This window comes from Ambystoma mexicanum, chromosome 7p, assembly GCF_040938575.1.
Source record: "Ambystoma mexicanum isolate Mex_15411 chromosome 7p, UKY_AmexF1_1, whole genome shotgun sequence".
Lineage (NCBI taxonomy): Eukaryota > Metazoa > Chordata > Amphibia > Caudata > Ambystomatidae > Ambystoma > Ambystoma mexicanum.
Genome location: NC_090939.1, coordinates 217,827,953 through 217,846,214, shown reverse-complemented (window position 1 = coordinate 217,846,214; position 18,262 = coordinate 217,827,953). Strand labels below are relative to the sequence as shown.

Genomic DNA, 18,262 nt, shown 5'->3' with positions numbered 1-18,262 from the left:
CCCTAGCGAGGGGCCCCCATACAGTATGGAGGGATGGGGACTATGGATTAGTAGGCGAAAGTTAGTCACTACAGTGATAAGCTTATCATTTTGATGACAGTTGGTTTTGCCAACCCTCAAATGCCAAGACGATCTTGGAAAAAAACAAGCAAGGCCTTCATAAAGATATTACATTATCCATGGAGGAGGGGCACTCGAGCCAGTTCTGGAAGTTTACCATGCCCAAGCTAAGGCCTCTGCCAGCTATGGGTCTGACATTTGGGGTCATGTGAGGCCTGTCCCTCGAACAGTGGTAGAGAACAAGTTCCTCAAGAGTGTATTACTCCTTCCCCAAAGCACTCCAACCGTAGAATGTGAAATTGACCCCATTGGCGAATAAGTTAAAATTAGGCTGGTCTATTACTGGCTAAAAGTGTGGGGGTAACCTGGTTACGGAAGGTACTGGGACGCCTTCTCCAATGTGATTTCTTTGGGGGCCATCTACAAAGTCCCATGGTTAGCACATGTGACAAAATGGCTGTATTTGGTCTAAATCAGTTCTGGGGAAAATCCTTTGACCATATCCTCGACAACTAAGCCATTAGTCAAGACAACTTTTTTTGATGTACTGGAGGCACAAAGCTAGTTTACTGTGTTCTGCGTTTGCTAGCGGGTCAAACTATTTAAGCTGTAAAATACTTACAGGTTATGAGGAATACGTAGATGTAATAGCTCCTCCCTGTACTCGATCACTACACATCTGATTATGTTTGGGCACTCTGCCATTAAGGTCCATCACTGCCAGCTGGGACAGGACCCAGAGCAAAAGTTGCCCAATCTGTGTTGCTGAAATCGATTGCACTGGCCTCATAGATCTTAGAAGAAGTATTTTATTCCATTGTTTAAATCTTGTGGGATTCAAACTATTAGAGAAGACATGCATTTCTGTAAATCTGCTGACATTTTGAATGTTGCTTATTTTGTCTCCTCGTACATTAGCCAGGCTTGGCATAAGAGGAACAAGCTTTACATGGTTTAACACTAATTTTAATTGATTTTAGCTAAACCGTTAAGCTCATATTTAGCTGAAGGACAATGTTTATATTATTGTACCGTGTGACTTTTAGTTTTGTACTTTGACTGCAGCTGTTTCAATTGGTGTTTTGTATTTTCTGCCCGATGGCTTATGCTGAATAAAGGTTTATAACAATTTCATGGCAATATGTCTTCAGTGCTTAAGCGTTTTGGTTTTGTACATATTTGTTTTTGACTGTGTCCGGCTTTCTACCCTACGGCTAAGGTTCATATTAATGATACTTTGTTCTTGGGTATTAGTTCGGGTAAGGGGGACATGTCAGGAGGTGCCCCGTATCTCCATTATTTGTCATCAGGGTATTCGTATTTTCTGACTTCCTCAAGTTTTATCATTATATGCGGATGACATGTTGATATAGATCCGCAACCAAGAGACTAATTTGTGCCCTATGATGGAGGATGTATATGCCTTTGCTAGACATTCTGTATACAGAGTTAACAAAACTAAGTCCGAACTATTCCAGCTAACGGCAGCCAATTCTGTTTCTGACTTGGAGGGGTTCAGATGGGTCCCGGTGACCTTTGTGTATCTGGGGGGAGTTAAAGTGTCTCGAATGCTTCTGTCTTTATACGCCGAGAACTGTGCGGTATCTCTCGTTTAACAGTAAAACTGAATGCATGGTCTAAGCTCCCCATTTCCATGTATGGTTGCCTCTCTTTATTGAAAATTAAGGTCCTTACCAAACTATCAAATTATTTTACAAATATTCCTGTCTGGCCCAGGATAGCATTCTTTAATATGCTACCGTCCCTTTCTTCAAAGTTTTCATGGCGACAGGTTCAGCTAGATTCATCTGGGATAAGGTGGTTGAACCCTGATAAGGGTTGGACAGCAGCTCCCGTCTTTGAATTATGCTTTCTTGTAGCTCAATCGCAGTTTGATGTATACTGGTACAACACTCTTCTGCCAATGGTGCATTTACTGCTCAAAAGGTCAAATGCAGCACCACACGATTTTAAAATCTGTCATTTTTAGTGATACACATATAGACTCCTGCACCTTTGATCTGATCTGGACAACTGTAAACGATGATCCAGATTATTCCGTAGATTGAACATTAGAGTTCCCTATAGCATGGGGGCTCCATTATGGAATTTCTCAGATATTGCTCCTACCACTGATGGAGATATACGCGCTACATGGGATAGTGAAGGGAAATTATTAATAGGTGATCCATCCCTGGGTTTACGTTTTTTTCCCCCTAGAAGACTTCATGAATAAATAGGGTAAAATGCCCATTTTGATGGCCTTAACTTTCCCAGGAGACCGAAGCACATCCTTGTATAGAAGCGATGGTCATTATAGGGGAATCTGGAAGGGTGGTCTCCAAACTATATAACTTGTCGCAAGAACACCAGGCCACTAGGAACGATGTAGACCGCGAATGGGAGCACGATGTATGTCACAGAATTTCTGATGAACAGTGGAGATGTTGCCTCCTTACTAAGGAGGTATCCTTATGTGCTAGATATAGGCTTATTCAATTTTTACGATCCAGAATCACCTACATTATACCACAGCGAGGAAAGATGCATTTTCTTCTGAAGTGAATGATGCTGGTCTAAAGTGTGGGGGCCCCCTCCCCAGCTGACTTGTTACACATGTTCTGGCCATGCCCACACATTGCAATGTATATTGGGGCACTGGAGATCCAAGCCTGGGACTACATCCTGAATGGTTGAAAGATATGTTCTGTACCAGTGAGAGAAAGCAAACTTGGATCTCCAATGTGACTTCACCTTGCAGACCCAAGGACATTTGGGCCTAATTTCTAGCCAATAAGGCTACCGAGTGAGGTAGGGTTAACCATGAGGCCCGCTCTCTAAATGCACATTTAAACCTTTAGTATCCAATTTTAGCCATTTTATTTAGCTTTTAACTCGTGTGTGGGCTTAGCAAAATGTTGTAAATCTTTGACCTTTACGCTCTAGGAGCAATGGCTTCCTGTGGGAACCTGCACTGAAGTTTAGTTTAGGGTGGCTTGCAGTCTCCTTCCTGGAGTACCGTGAAGCTGAAATCCATCAACTTAATAAAAGGCCACCAAGGAAGCCTTCACCAGCTTTGTTAGTTTCCTTGCACAGGACAGAGTATGTGCTGTACCCTGCAGATCGTGTGATCACTCATGAGACACAGACATATACCTCTGAGCTCTGGTTTTACAACTCATCAGTTGTCATTTGTAATCCAGCAGGACAAAATGTAATTGGACTCTGCTCCAGAGCTACAGGTTAGGATTTTCGTTGTTAAATAGCAACAGTTCAACTGCTTTTAACTGCTCATTCTCTGCTATTTACATTTCTCTCTCCCCTAAACTACTTCAGACTTGAGGGTAATTTTTGGAAGAACATTTAACAGTCTGCAAAATAGAAAGTGAACTTTGTGATGCTCAGTAGGTTAGCAGCAAATGTGTGTGGATACCCGGAATGCTGAATTAATTGAGAGTACTTTCAATGTATAATTTTTGACCTAGGAGAAAATGTGCTGATAATGTACTGTGTAACTAATACAAAAGACTACCACCTATTTTTGTGCGTCATTCCTTAAGGTTTATCTTGTATGCTGTATATAAGCACAACTGTTTTACTAACTTTATTTTCCATCTTCTTTCAGTACACTTGAAGCGTCACTTTATGTTCCGAAACCATCTCTGTTTAGTGTTTGAAATGCTCTCCTACAACCTGTACGACCTATTGCGCAACACCAATTTCCGTGGTGTCTCACTCAACCTGACACGGAAATTTGCACAGCAAATGTGTACTGCACTGCTTTTCCTTGCAACTCCGGAACTTAGTATCATTCACTGTGACCTGAAACCTGAGAACATACTCCTATGTAACCCCAAGCGCAGTGCTATCAAGATTGTTGACTTTGGCAGCTCTTGCCAACTTGGACAAAGGGTAAGTTTATATACGTTGCGTAGTAAATTTTTCAAGGTAAATGAATCTTAAACATTTTATTTGTTAATCTTTGTATTTGAAATGGCTGCATTAATGTGCAAGTTCATTTTCTTAAAACATTTCATCCATGGAAGTGGACTGTCGACGCACTGTACCATTAATGATTTCTAACCATCTTGTGTGCCATTTTTGGAATTTGTTCATATTGGGGGTGTACCGAAATTCGGCTTCAATTAACTTTTCACCCAAATTCCCAGCTGAAAATGAGGTATTCGGGTTAAAACGACTACTTCATGATCATTCGAAGCTGATCAGTTTTCCCCACAAAATACATTAAGTGCTGCTTTGTTTGCATGCTTCGAATCATTCAGGCATGTTCTGTTTATCCCTTTAAAATGTTCATTAAACAAATGCTGCTGTCACTTTATTTTTATTTTTTTAGTACAGGCATAGAAGAGGTGTGAAAGTGCAAACAAATTCCCTGCCCTTCATGGGCTGGACAGATTCATCTGATCTGCTTGGGAGGTGTGAGCTGAAGTGAAAGTCTGTTCTGGATGCGTCTCTCAGCTCCCCTTTATTTTGCAATTGAATTCCATTGAAGTGGAACAATCGTTTATGAAGTTGGAAAGTGGTATTTTGTTTAGGTGCTTACTGATTTGCTTATCTGTGTAAGAAATCTGACAGTTACAGGTTACGTTTCCCAATCCAAAAATATAATTGGGTGAATTAATATAAATGTTCCAGGGATCCCAGTAAGTTCCAAACCCTGAGGCAAATAGCTTGGGAAGTAGTGTGCCTGCAGCAAAGAACTTTTTTCAGTTTACAGGCCAAGGTTATAAAGCAAGTAAGATGACTCAGTGGGAAGTGTGCCTGTGGCAGAGATGTGCTTGTAATTTCAAAACATAGGTTACAATTTCTGCCCTCCAACTTTACTATGTTGACAAAATGAACCCCTATGAATTGGGAGAGATGTTACTGAACCTTTTTTTGTTGTTGGCCAAAATGCCCCAGTCTGTCAACAGAAATATTCTTCCCGACATTACAGTTAAAAAAAATTAGGGATATTTGTGTAATAAAGACAAGGAGATAAAAGTTTACAATTTAGAACGATTGCACCAAATGGATGTACAAGTGAAACAAATAAGTCAAGAAAACATACACTTGCCCAATTAAAGATCTGAAAATCAGCACTGACCCTTCCCGGGTCAACTGAGAACCATGAAGGCCTCTGTATTCCCTATATATTTGTCTGGTTTCTTTTACCATGTCACAAAACACTGCAAATATACCCCACCTGAAAATATTAATGAAAAGACAGGTTTCAAAAGCCTCATTCTCACTATATACCACAGGTAGAAAGCATGGAATTAGCATCTATTGGGAAAGGGTGCGACACCTGTCGCACCCCTTGAACGCTAGTATGGTGAGTTGCATTCAAAGCACTAGCATCGGCCAGCGGGAGGGAGGACGGTGGTAGAACCCCCCCATCCCAATATAATCAACCCACATAGCGTAGCTCAAGGCACGAGCAAGACTTCCATTTTGTATAGATGTTAGTGCATTCTGTATAGCCATTAGTAACCATAGTAAGGAGACGAGGCCTGCGTGGCGAATGCAGCATTTCATGCACTAGACCCTAATTGTGAGGCGCGGGACCGCTCCATCTATGCCTAAGCTTCCATGAGGACAAACCACACCCCCAACTGCCATAAAGCTCATTCATTGTTCTAACAGTGTTGCAAAGATGTTTTTCTACCCAAAAGGAATGTGCCCAACAAGGCTGCAATCGTAGACCGGCACCTGGTGTGCATGTCACACCAGATATCACACTGGCCAAAGCTTGACCCGGCCCACCCCCAGGCGACCACGAGTTATAGCCCATATAACTAAGCCCCGAGATCCCTGAATTCCATGTCACCAGGTGACCTTCGACCACTAACCCTAAAGTAACAAGTCCTGAAGGTTCAAAGAGAACGGACATTGCATGTCTTTAAGCTACAATTATGATTTGTATTGCAAGGTGCTGGGAGGGATAAATTATAGTTCAAAACGAGGGTGGAGACCTTGAAGCCCGATGGTGCGGAAGGGAGTGAGTGAAATGTATGTGTGGAGGTTAGAGTGCCCCAGAACCTCATTATGCCAGTCTTAAAGCCTGGCAGGTGCACAGTATAATGAAGAAACAGCGTTGTGTTAGGAGTGTAATTTGTTCTTTGACCTTCATCGGTGAAAAGAGTATCATCTCTGCAGCGCCCATGTGATGGAAGATGGACGGACTGGGCTGGAACCAATGACCTGGCATCCCCTATCGGGCAGGCTGATCCTCTGTAGGCACACAGGATTTTATTGGATGGTGTTAAGCAAAATGACGACGTGTCTCCTCTTAAGCCTCTGCTTGTACCCTTTTTGCTCAGAACGTTCTTTGCAGCAGAGTTATTTGCTGTTGCGCTCAACGTTGTCTGAGATTAGACTTGGTATCCTTACAAGTTCGACTTGTGCCTTTCTTCCCTAGCGGGTTGTATTCTCTCTGGTGAGTGTTCAGGGGCGTCACTTCAATTGGTGACCCCACCGTGATCCTAGTGCTCCTATATTTGCGAAGGCTTCCAGACTGCTTCTCCACAAAGAGCCACAGCCACCTACAGCGACCGGTCCTGAAATACTCGTTCTGGGTGGTTTAGCAGGAGCCATTTTAAGAGAAGTCCTCTCTGCTCTTTGAAGCAGGGCACAGCTCCAAGGAGAGTGCAGGCCGGTGTTGGAACCCCGTGACAGACGTGTTTCGGGTGAGCACGCACATGTAAATAGATTTGTAAACGATAACGAGTAGGGGACAGGTGCATGGGGAAGTGATGGGTGTGAACACGTGGAGAGCGAGGTTGTTGGTGACGTGGGTGTGGCTTTTGTTATTGCTGATTTCTTATTAGAATCTACACCCAAATGCCTGGGGTCACAACCAGTTCCAGATTCGGTCTTGGCTAGGAAGAAGTTGTCCAACCAGCCGTCAACCTCGATCCTCCGGAAGGCAAGGGGAAGAAATTGGATGCTGTGGGACGGACGGTCATTTACTCAGCGACGACGATGGTCAAGACGGCCAACAGCATAGCGATCTGGGCTAGGTATGACTGGGAGCTATGGTACAAGATGGCTCAGATTTTGGATTTCCTCCCAAAGGAAAAGCGGGTAGAGGCAATGGAGATCCCTCAGGAAGGCGAGGTGGCGTTGGACCATGCCATCACCGTGGCCCTGTATGTTGCGGACACGGGCTTCCGCCATATGGGATACAGGGTTTGCCTCTGTTGTCGTAGCTGGCTGAAGGCCACCAACTTCAGACAAGAGGTCCAGACGAGGGTCCTGCACATCCCGTTTGAGACAATCTTTTCGGCATGGCCGTCCATTAATCTCTTCAGGCCATCAAGACTGACACAGAGATGGCCCGTGCCCTGGTCACACTGCAACAGCAATGTCCGTCCTTTCGTCCTTTCGTCCTTCAGGATGGAAGTCGGTAGGTATTCAAAGGGTTTCGGAGGTGGGTCATACTTTTACTGCCAACCCTCCTGTTCCACGACCCAGGAAGCCTACATGCGTTGTTCCAAGGCCTTCAGAGGTGGCCCTTGTCGATTCTCCCAGGACGGCGCGCCGGCCTCCAACCAGGATTGAACTGGCCAGGACATCAGGCCCCCACCCCTAAACCCTGGTGGGAGGCCAGCTGGCGAAATTCATCAGCGTGTGTGAAAGCTTCTCCACCGATCAATGGGCTCTGGTTTTTCTCGCCCAAGGACACAATCTGGAGTTTCTGATAGTGTCTGCAAATACCACTGGTGGCCCGACAGGAACAGCACATCCCTCAGCTGCTGCTGGAGGTTCAGGCCATGTTAAGAAATGGGGCGATAGAGCTGGTTCCGACGAAGCAACTCCGGGGCTCTCGAGTTTACTCAAGATACTTTTGGTAAGAAAGATGACCCGGGCTGAAGGCCCATTCTCGATCGACTCGATCAAGTCCCAGAAATTCAGAATGGACACGTGCTCGGCCAACTAAAGGAGGGAGACTTTCTGTCGTCATTGGATCTGGAGGACGCGTACTTCCACATACCCATTCACGTAAAACTTTGCAAGTTCCTGTGCTTCATCATACAAGGGAAGCACTACCAGTTCAAGGCTCTCTTTCGGACTGAAGTCGGCGCCCAGAGTCTTTACTAAGTGCCTGGCTGCGGTGGCTGCCCATCTGCAACTACAGGGAATTCATGTGTACCCATACTTCGACTGGCTCAAAGTCTAAGGACATTGCCGTCGATCACAGAGGACTGTCTGGCTGCTGACGGATCTGGGATTCTCGAACTATGCCAAATCCTGCTTGACCCCATCACAGAACGTGCTGGTCCTGGGGTCCAGGCTCAGCGCAGGACCCTGCCTGGCGGCTCCGTTGGAGGAGAGGATAGCGGCCATTTTTTGCAAGGTGCAATGGCTGTTAGCAATGAGGATTGCCACAGTGAGGACCATCAAGTCGCTGCTCAGCATGTTGTCATGTATCTACCTGGTCCGGCTCTGCAGGTTGCGGATGTGACTGCTACAGGAATTCCTGGAATCCCGTTGGATCCAGGTATCTGGAAGCTTCAAAGACAAGAACATGCTCGACTAGTTCCGTCGAGCGATGCAGTGGTAGTGCTTATGCTCGAACATCGCCTTGCGCAGATTTCCAGAGCCCTCCATACCAGCAGACTGTCACAACTACGGGCTGTGTTTTGAGCCCTCAAGTAATTTCTTCCGTCCTTCAAAGGCAAAGTGGTGAGGGTCTTCACGGACAATAACACCACAATGTTTTTTATCCGGAAGCATTGGGAGCACCAGATCCCCAGCGCTTTCCAGAGGCGCAGTAGTTGGGGCAGTCGCCCAGGGGATGTTCGTCGTTCCTTGCCACTTTGCGGGATTCTAAAACAGTAGCCGACTCGCTCAGCAGGGAGCTGTGCTCTTGCCACGAGTGGGATCTTCGGCAGTATCAAATGGACAACCTCTTCCTCAAGTAGGGCCGTCACCAGATCGATCTGTTTGCAATGGCGGCGAACACCAAGTGCCCGAGATTCGCCAGCAGGTTTCCCCAGCCGGGGAGCATGGGGGACGCTTTCTCCTTCCCTTGGGAAGGCCTTTACCTTTACACGCTCGTTTTTCTGCTGCTACTAGGAGTGTCAACTCGGCCAGGGCTGGTGCAGTAGGACCCTTGTTGCGCCAGCGTGGCCGAGGCAACTTTGGTGCCCGGACCTTCTCAGCGTGTTGGCATCCCCTCAAGTCAAGCTACCAATGGTCGCGGATCTGCTCGCCAGGGAAGGAGGTACAATCCTGCACCACCACCAGGATTGCTGAACCTGAAGGCCTGGCTTCTGCAGCATTAGTTCGGTGGTTACAAGCTGCCTGCGGACTGCAGGGAATCTCCTTGCCAGGGCATCGTCGACTCTGAATTGCTGCGGACACAAATGGAAGTGTTTCGTGACTTGGGGTACCAGTCGCAGGAGATTAACGCTCTGAGGGTCCCGGCCTCCCAGTTCCTTCGGTACTTGTCGTTTACTAAGTCGGGGCTGGCACACGCCTCCATCACGGTGCATCTGGCGGCTATCTCCTGCTACACCAGGTCTCTGGGACGGTCTTCTGTGGTTGCACGTCTAGTGAAGGAGCTCATCAAAGAACTGTTCCATTCGTTCACGTTGGTGAAGGTGCCTTCCTCGGCATAGTAATGCAACGTGGTGCTGACTATGCTCATGGGGGCCCCATTAGAGCTGATGCATCAGGCTCTGCTCAAGTTCCTGTCTGGAAGACAGATTTCCTTGTGGCCATCACCTCTGCCAGGAGAGTAGGTGAGATCCAGGCCCTGTCCTGCAAGCAGCCTTACTTGACTTTCAATGAGATGAGGGTGGTTCTCAGACGCACCCCTCCTTCATGCCCAAGGTTCTGTCGGAATTTCATCTCAATGAGCCCTTGGTGTAACGTGTTTTTTTCCCGACGCCTTGGTCGCCGGCTGAAGGGACTCTGCACTCACTCGATGTGGCTTGAGCGCTGTAATTTTGTGACTGCACAAAGGGTTTCTGGAAGATTGTTCAGCTTTTGGATATCTTTTGGTCCTGTGAACGATCGAAAAGGCCTTGTCCAAGGCTTCCATCTCCAGTTGGGTCTCCGGCTGCATCACTCGTCACCGGTTGGCAAAGCAACGGCTGCCTGGCTGTCCGAGAGCCCATTCTACCAGAGCGATAGCTGCTACGACAGCCTTCTTGTCTGGTGTGCCCCTGCTGGACATCTGCAAGACTGCTATGTGGAGGTCTACACACACCTTCATGAAGTTCTACTACGTTGACAGGGATTTCAGGGAGGAGTCCAGAGTCGGCCAAGCAGTGCTATGCAACCTGTTCGCTTGAAGGTGTGCCTGGTGAGGAGGTAAGAGTAATTGCTTCAATTGAGCCTTGCCACCTCCCGTGGTTGTGTATGTATGTACTGCTATGTATTTATTTATGAGCATGTGACTCCATGCCAGACCCCATGCTGGAGAAGGAACACTTACTTACCTGTAACTGTTTAACTCTTACGTCCCGTCCCCTTTCCTCCATACTGTATGGGCGTACCTTGCGAGGGACGGGAGACGCAACCTTTTTCACCAGATAAATCTTCTTCCCCCTTTAAATTTCGAGGCACGCTGGGGGCGCGGCCCTGGGAGCATGCGCTCCCCTGATTCCGCCCACCAGCGCCACTCCACAGTCCCCCTTTCCGAGTCAACGGGAACGGGCTGAGTCACCAGCGCTCATGGGTTTGGCTTCGGCCATATAATACCACAGATACTTTCTTCTAACTTTTTTGTCCTTTTGCAATCGGGTACTTGGTCCTCCGACGCCTTGGTCCTCCCTGGCGCATGTCGACTTCATCAGGATTTAGCAGGTGCCCAGCCTGCGTGGGACTCTTCTGCTGTCGTCAGGTCTAGTATGATAGTCGCTTGTTTTGTTCCTCCCCTCCCTTTCTGCACCCCTCTCCCTCACCTTTTTGTTTTTCTCCGGCTCTACTAGAAATGTCGTCAGGCCTAGTACGGTAGTCGCCCGTCTGTTTCCATTTCCTTCCCACTCTCAACCCTCTCTTCCTTATCTATGTCTTAGCTCTTGCACTATCTGAAATGTCGTCAGGCCGAGAACGATAGTTAATTTCACATCCTTACTGTTCATGGCCTGTAAGAATGTGGTTGTATTTTTCCTTGTTCCCTCCCTTGCCTTGAAACACATTGTGTATAGGCGCTATATAAATAAACGATCATATATCATATCATACATCCGACCCCCATGCCCTTTGCCTCTGCTACCTTGGCCCCAACCACGGCTGGGAAGGTTGTACCGCGTGCAACGCACTGAAGGACAGGCTAGCCAGGTGGAGGGAGCTGTTAGAAGGATCGCCTCCAGAGGACTTAAAGGATTTTGTCAAACATCGTTCAAGGCCTAAGACAAGACCGCTGTTTACCATCGCACCCCGCAAGGGCGATTCCTTTCCATCGAAGCACCCGAGCGGGAGAACTTATCGTGTTCTCACACCAGCACACGTAGCTAGATTAGTCCAGCTACCGACCTCATAGCCGAGTGGTCTCTGGATCCCTCTGGTGTCAGTGATGAGGGACTGCAAGGTTCTTTTACCGGGGTTACTCCCGAGGGGCAACGCCCTAGTAGCAGCATCATGAACGTGGGGGCCCTTCACGCAGCACTACCGGCAGCTCTGCCAAGGGCAATAAGCCTTCCAGGCCCTGTTCTGATTTGCAGGATAGGCCTTATGTTCCAACACCAAATGTCTTGGACCAGACTGGGTCCAGTGAGACGGGCACCATGTCTTCAGCATGTGGTGTGCAGCTCAACAAAATGGCCACTGCGCCAAATAAGATGGCCACTCGTCCGATACCTCCCCTAGGAACGGCACGGGTAGAGGATAGAGTTACAAGGTGGGACTTGTGTCAACCAGGTACGTGGCCTACAGCTTATCCATGAGCAGCGCAGGGCAGGATTCCCCTGCACCCCAGGCAGAGTGTGCCCCGGTCTCGGCAGCCGCCAGCAACTCCAATATCACCTGCCCCTCTTCAGCCTCCGAAGACAAGTTCTTTGAAAGGTTCCTAGCGCTGATGCGAACACCCCAGATGGGAGCCATGCTTCAGGATACTATCAAGGAAATTCTCCCTCTGGTTACTCCACCAACACCCATAGTCATTCATCCTATGGCTCGGACGCCACAGGCCCCAGCGCAGCCCCTGCTGCACCAGCTGGCTCCTCCAATTCCGGCTCCCTTGCCTTCCACAGTACAGGCAGTTCCTCAGCAGCCACCGGCTAAGGTCTCCACACCGTAGCTTACGGCGCCCAGCACACCACCACCCTCTCTGGACCCTCCCACCACGCTGGTGAACACTGATGAGGAGGAGGACCCCAACACGCCATATTCAGCCAGGGCCTTCCACGAACGCCTTGCAGTTTTGGCAGAATATTGGGGCCTTCCTCAGTCTGAGGTGGAGCAGCCCGAGGGGTGGTCGGGGGGGTCTTGGCAGAAGTCCTCACCCCAGAGATCCCAATGCAGAAAGACGTAGTTGCCCTGGCCAAGAAGGGGTGGCTCAAGCCAGAGTCTGCTCAACCTGTCAATAGGCGCCTCAACGCCAAGTATAGGCAGGTGGAGGGCGATACTCTTGCTTTCGGATGGAGGGCGATACTCTTACTTTCGGCGCATCCTCAACCACACTCTTCTGTGATCGCTGCAGCGTCCCTGTATTCCAAGCCTGTCGTCCTCTTCTAGGCAAGGAGGATAAGATCTTGGAGGCGTACGGGCAAAAGCTCCTCTCCTCCTCGCACCTGCGTCAAGCCAACGTGGAAGCTATGCTGTCAGTTGTTAACCAAAGGCTCTGGCGGGAAATAGTAGACTTCCTCCTGGAGCGCTCTTCAAGGCCGGCTCATGCGAAGCCAGGCTGGTAACCCAGGGCATTATGGAGTCCACCACGACCCACATCGATACCACTGGCTCCAGGCTGCTAAATTTAACCCTGACGTCCAGGAACGCATATTGGACCTTCCATTCGAAGGTAGTGACCTCTTTCACGCCACCACAGATGAAGAATTGGATAAAAAGAACAGCAGCTCACAAACAAGTGTTTATCTATTCCTAGGAAGGCCACGGCGTACACCCATTCACCTCAACGCTCTGTTAAAAAAGGACCAGCGTTTGGGGAGTCGGCACTAGAGGAAACAAAACAGGGGGCGATGGGCAAGGGTTTTTTCCAATCTCCCTCCTCTGCAACAGCCTCTGAGTCAAAGAAGGCATGACGCATGTCTCCGGTGGGTGGGCAGGCTTGGCTTTCACATGCTTTTTTGGCACCAGAAATTTTCGGACCCCGGGATCCTATCTGTAGTCTCCACGGGGTACCGCCTACCAGTCCCTTCCTCTCCCACAGATTGGGATAGCAACCCTGTTGGCAGAGATCCAGTCGCTCTTCGAGAGCCAGGCTGTGGAAGAAGTCCCAATCTACCAGCGAGGATTGGGCTTTTATTACAGGATTTTCGCCATACGGAATAAGAACCAGGCGGGCCTGAGAGTTGTGTGGACCTTTCCACCCTCAATCTCTCCCTTCCTCTGCAAAAATTCAAGATGGTTATGCCAGCAATAATTGAAGAAACACTGGACAGGGGAGACTGGATGTTTTCTGTATCTGAAGGACGCGGATCTACATGTCCCGATTTGGAAGCTGCATCGTTACTTACTGCAGTGCAGGATCATGGACTGCCATTTCCAATACAAGGTGCTACCCTTTGGCCTCAACTCGGCACCCAGGTTAATGAATGCAGCGGCAGCCCTCCTCAGGACCCATAGCTACCATGTCTACCCATACCTTGATGACTGGCTCGTCCGGGCCACATCTCCGGAAGCGGTTCACCATACCGCCTCCGCACTGAACACATTCCACGACCTGGGGTTCACTATGAATCGCAAGAAGGCTCAGCTGCAACCCACGCAGACCCTGATTTTCCTGGGCCTCATCTGAGGCTCCGAGTCTTTTCCTCGGAAGACAAGATCACAGCCATCAAGAGAGCCACTTCTCACTTCCTCACTAGGGCAGTGACCTCAGCCTGGTGGTACCAACACCTATTGGGTATAATGGCAGCGGGCCTGTTGGCCGTACCCCACACAAGACTCCAGATGAAGAGATAACAGCTGCACTTCACAGACTCATGGAATCAGAAGGGCTCCCAAGCGGAACTAGGCAGCATTCCTCCCTTTCTCCACTCGTACCTCAGGTGCTGTTCCATGGACTGCAACCTGCGGCAGGGCAAGCCCTTCCGGCATCTGGACCCTCTGGTCACAGTTACTACAGACTCCTCACTAGAGGGCTTGGGAGACACTGTGGACAGCCACAGCATCCATGGAGTCTGGACTCGGCAGGAGTACCAAATCAATTGGCTGGAATTGAAGGCCATATGGCTGTCTCTCTGCCTTTCTTTCTCTTATAGAGGGCAAGTCAGTTCTTATCCAGATGGACAACTCCAGCAGCATGTACTATGTCAAGAAGCAGAGGAACCAGATCCCCTCCACTGTGCAACCTAGGAGTCAGCATGTGGGAGTGGGTGCTCGAGCATCTACCTTGCAGCCGTCCACCTCCTGGTAGAGTCCAACCTGGAGGCGGACAGGCTCAGTAGACTGGGGGCAGACAATTACGAGTGGTAATTGAACGACCGGGTACTGAAGGAGATCTTCCTCAGGTGGGGTCACCCCCAGGTGGATCTGTTTGCCTCCCGGAACAGGAATCTCCTTGTTAGGGGCAGGGATCCGGCGCCCTGGGCGACGCATTCCAGATACAATGGAACGACATGGCATATGCCCCCCCACACATGCCTGGTCCACAGGGTGATATGCAAGATAAAGGAATCCAGTCACCTCTGCATCATATTGATAGCTGCTTAGAGGCCGGCGAGACCGTGGTTCCTCGACCTGCTCAGCCTAGCAGACATACTACCCATTCAACCAACCGCTGGGCCCAGATCTGCTCCTGGCCCAGCAGGCTCCTCACAAACTAGCCCTTGCAGCGTGGTTCCTGAGCAGGTCACGCTGAAACACTTGAGTCTCTCTCAGGCTAACTTGGAGATCATCCAAGGGGCTAGAAGCAAGGCTACTAGGAGCAAATATAAAAGTAAATAGTCTAGATTCGGTCATTGGGCCCTCTTAAGTACACCTTGGACGATGTGCTCTCCTTTTCGGCACACCTCGTCCACTCCAGCGTGCAGGTGGATATATGCCGCACATATATGGCAGCCATAGTGCATATAGGAATTCAGAGGAGGGCCTCTTCTCCAACCCGGTGGTCAAGCAACATCTGGCGGGCCTCCACAGGCTTTACCCACCTATAAAGAAACCACACCCTGTGTGGGACCTTAATGTTGTGTTGGGTGCCTTGGTGCACAAACCTTTTGTGCCAATGGCGTCCGCAGACATCCGGCTGGTCACCATAAATACAGCTCTGCTTGTGGGCCTCACTTCTGCTTGCACAGTCAGAGAGATCAGGCTCTGGTGGTTTCAGAGCCCTACACCACCTTTCACAAGGACAAGGTTGTCCTGCGGATGCACCCTGCATTTCTACCCAAGGTCACCTCCTTCCATCTCAAACAGGAAATAGTCTTACCCGCTTTCATTCACTGTCCCCAAGGACGAGCCTCCGAGGGTATGACACCGTCTGGATGTCAAGACACGCACTGAAATACTACCTGGACAGGACCAAGGACTTCCACAAGTCAGCTCCATAGAAGGGTGGCTGGTCACGCCCATCAAGGAGGACCATGAGGGGCAGCACAAACAAGTGCCATTTAACTTACTTGCCCACGCGGTCCGGGCCAAGGCCACAGCCATTGCGTTCCAACAGCATGTCCTGTGGCAGGTCATCGGCAGGGCGTCTACCTGGGCCACCCATTCGCCTTTCTGTAAACACTACTGTTTGGAGATGCTTTTAGGTCAGGCACAGCATTCGGACAGGTGGTTCTAAGAAACCTGTTTTCAAGGGGATTGGGTTCTCCGACGTATTCCATATCTATGACAGTAATCGCCACGGCTGTGCTGCTTCGGAAAATCTTTCTGTGTCGATGACGTAGATATGCCGCCCTCGAGGACCTCCGCCGACGTCAGTGGATGTTACAAGTAGGACTCATGACGCCTCTAGTCTCAGTTCCGTTTTTTCCGAGAATGTTTTCGCTTCAGAGTTCTCGGTGCGCCTCGACTCTTTGGAGTTTGTTCTTTCGGTTCTTCGAACCTGTTTGTGAAGTAAGTCCTTCGAGATGTCTACCTCTTCTTCCACCCCGCGTCCGGGCTTCAAGAAGTGCGGGGACTGCGTGTCCAAGATGTCGGTGACTGTCTCACATGATGCCTGCCTCTGGTGCCTCGGGGAGGGCCATGACACAGATGATTGTGTCGACTGCCAGTCGCTTACGTCCAAAGCCTAGGCGGGAGCGCAAGAAGAACCTGTCGGCCGGTAAGGTATCCAAGCCCCGGAAGCCTGGGTCCACGGGGCTTTCGACGGACGATACGAGCGGCAACTCTCTGCATCGTTGTCGGAAGTCAGTGGTTTCGGTCCCAGAGTGGGTCCCACCACTCCTCTTCGAGGCACTCCTGGAAGCGCCGTCATTGATCGCCTTCCCCGTCCACATTCGAGGACTCTGCCCGTCGGCGGGTCGCTTATCCCACCAAGCATGCGACGCCGGAGGAATGGGCTTCCTTCAGTAAGAAAATGCTAGCGATTCTCGAATTGCAGGGCACTGGTCTGTCCGCGCCTCCGAGTGGGGTCAGTCGCGATCAGACTAGAGGCACCGCTTGTACGCCTTTGGGCTCGGGTGGTCGGCACGATTCGTGGGAACGGTCCCACTCGGACAAGGGGAATCGTTCTAGTCCTGCCTGTTGCAGGTCCCGGTCCTCGACGCGCTCGAGACCGTGTGAGCCTGTGACGTCTTCGAGGAAGACGTCGACGCTTGTGGTGCCGAGGTAATCGAGGGACTCTCTCGAGGCTCCGCCTCCAAGGAAGTCATCGACGCCATTGGTGCCCAGGATGTGGAGGGACACGCTCGGGGCTCTGCCATTGAGGCCTTTGTCGACGCCGTTGATGCTGTCAGCGCCGCGTTCGGCGTCAATGCTGATTCACTCGATGCCTTTCGAGGCTGTTTCGACGGGGGTACTCCAGGGCACGGTGGAACCCCCTAGAAAGGCTCTGTCCAAGGCCAAGCATGGCTTTGTTCCCCATTCTGTGCCCACTTTCCGCCATCTTGAGTACATTTCGGAGGTGGATGAGGGCTCTGATGATGGCATGGTTCCTGATACGGTGCCAGATGAGATTCTCTCGGGTCATAGCCATATTGAGGACCTGTGTCAGTCCCTGTACGATGCCAGTGGTCTGGACACCTCTCCGGAGGTGGAGTTTTGTAGGCCTGAGCCTGGCACCCATGCCGACTCCTCGTACCGCTGCCTTCTGTCTAGGGTCACCGAGTACTTGGGGTGGTCTGCTCCCCCAGGGGATTTTCTTCAGGATGACCTCACGGATATCCTCGACCAAGGTCCACCAACTGACTCGGTACTGCCATTCCATATGGCTCTACAGAGGAGGGTGGCGGCTTAGACTGCTCCGGAGAGTCTCCTGGCAGTGGGCAAGTCTTTGCCGCAAAAATACTGCCCAGCCAGTAGCGACTCCTGCTACTTGACCAAGCACCCCACTTGGGAGAGTTTGGTGGTGCAGGCGGCTACGGCCCCAGCAAAACAGGCGTCGTATCCTACCATACCTCCTGATGGGGACGACAAGCGTGTTGATGGTTGGACGAAGAAAGTGTTTTCTTCAGGGGGTATGGTTCTTCAGACGGCCAACTCCTTATGTGCCTTGTCACGTTTCACGCGCGCACTCTGGAACTGTTTTTTAGCAGCTGAACATATTCCTGAACGGGATGGTTTTCTTGCTATGGTCCAGAATGGCAAGGAAGCCATGTGTGAGGCAGTTCAGTTGGGTTTGGACATGGGAGATTGCGTCAGCCGGTCCATGGTGACGAGCACCGTAATACGCAGGTTGGCGTGGTTGCGGAAGCCGGGGTTTGCTCCTGATGTGCAGGCCCGGCTCCTCAACCTGCCCTTTGACGGTGAAAATATTTTGGCAGCAAGGCTGACGAGCCTCGAGAGGTTGCAGACCTCCAAAGCTGCATTGACGTCGTTGGGCGCTGCAGTTCGCCAACCTCCGCCTTTTCGTCCTAGGGGACAGCAATGGAAGGGAGGTTCCTTTCGTTATTACTCATCCTTT

General features: G+C 50.1%; 1 protein-coding gene across 4 annotated transcripts in view; it reads left to right on the top strand.

Moving 5' to 3' along the window:
- Positions 1-18,262, top strand: part of DYRK1A (dual specificity tyrosine phosphorylation regulated kinase 1A) — a 1,390,196-nt gene that overhangs the window by 892,191 nt on the left and 479,743 nt on the right. For all 4 annotated transcript variants that reach the window (XM_069636083.1, XM_069636082.1, XM_069636084.1 and 1 more), the window contains one exon: positions 3,686-3,972. In XM_069636083.1, the coding sequence (XP_069492184.1) occupies positions 3,686-3,972 (287 nt within the window). The remainder of the gene's footprint in view (positions 1-3,685; positions 3,973-18,262) is intronic.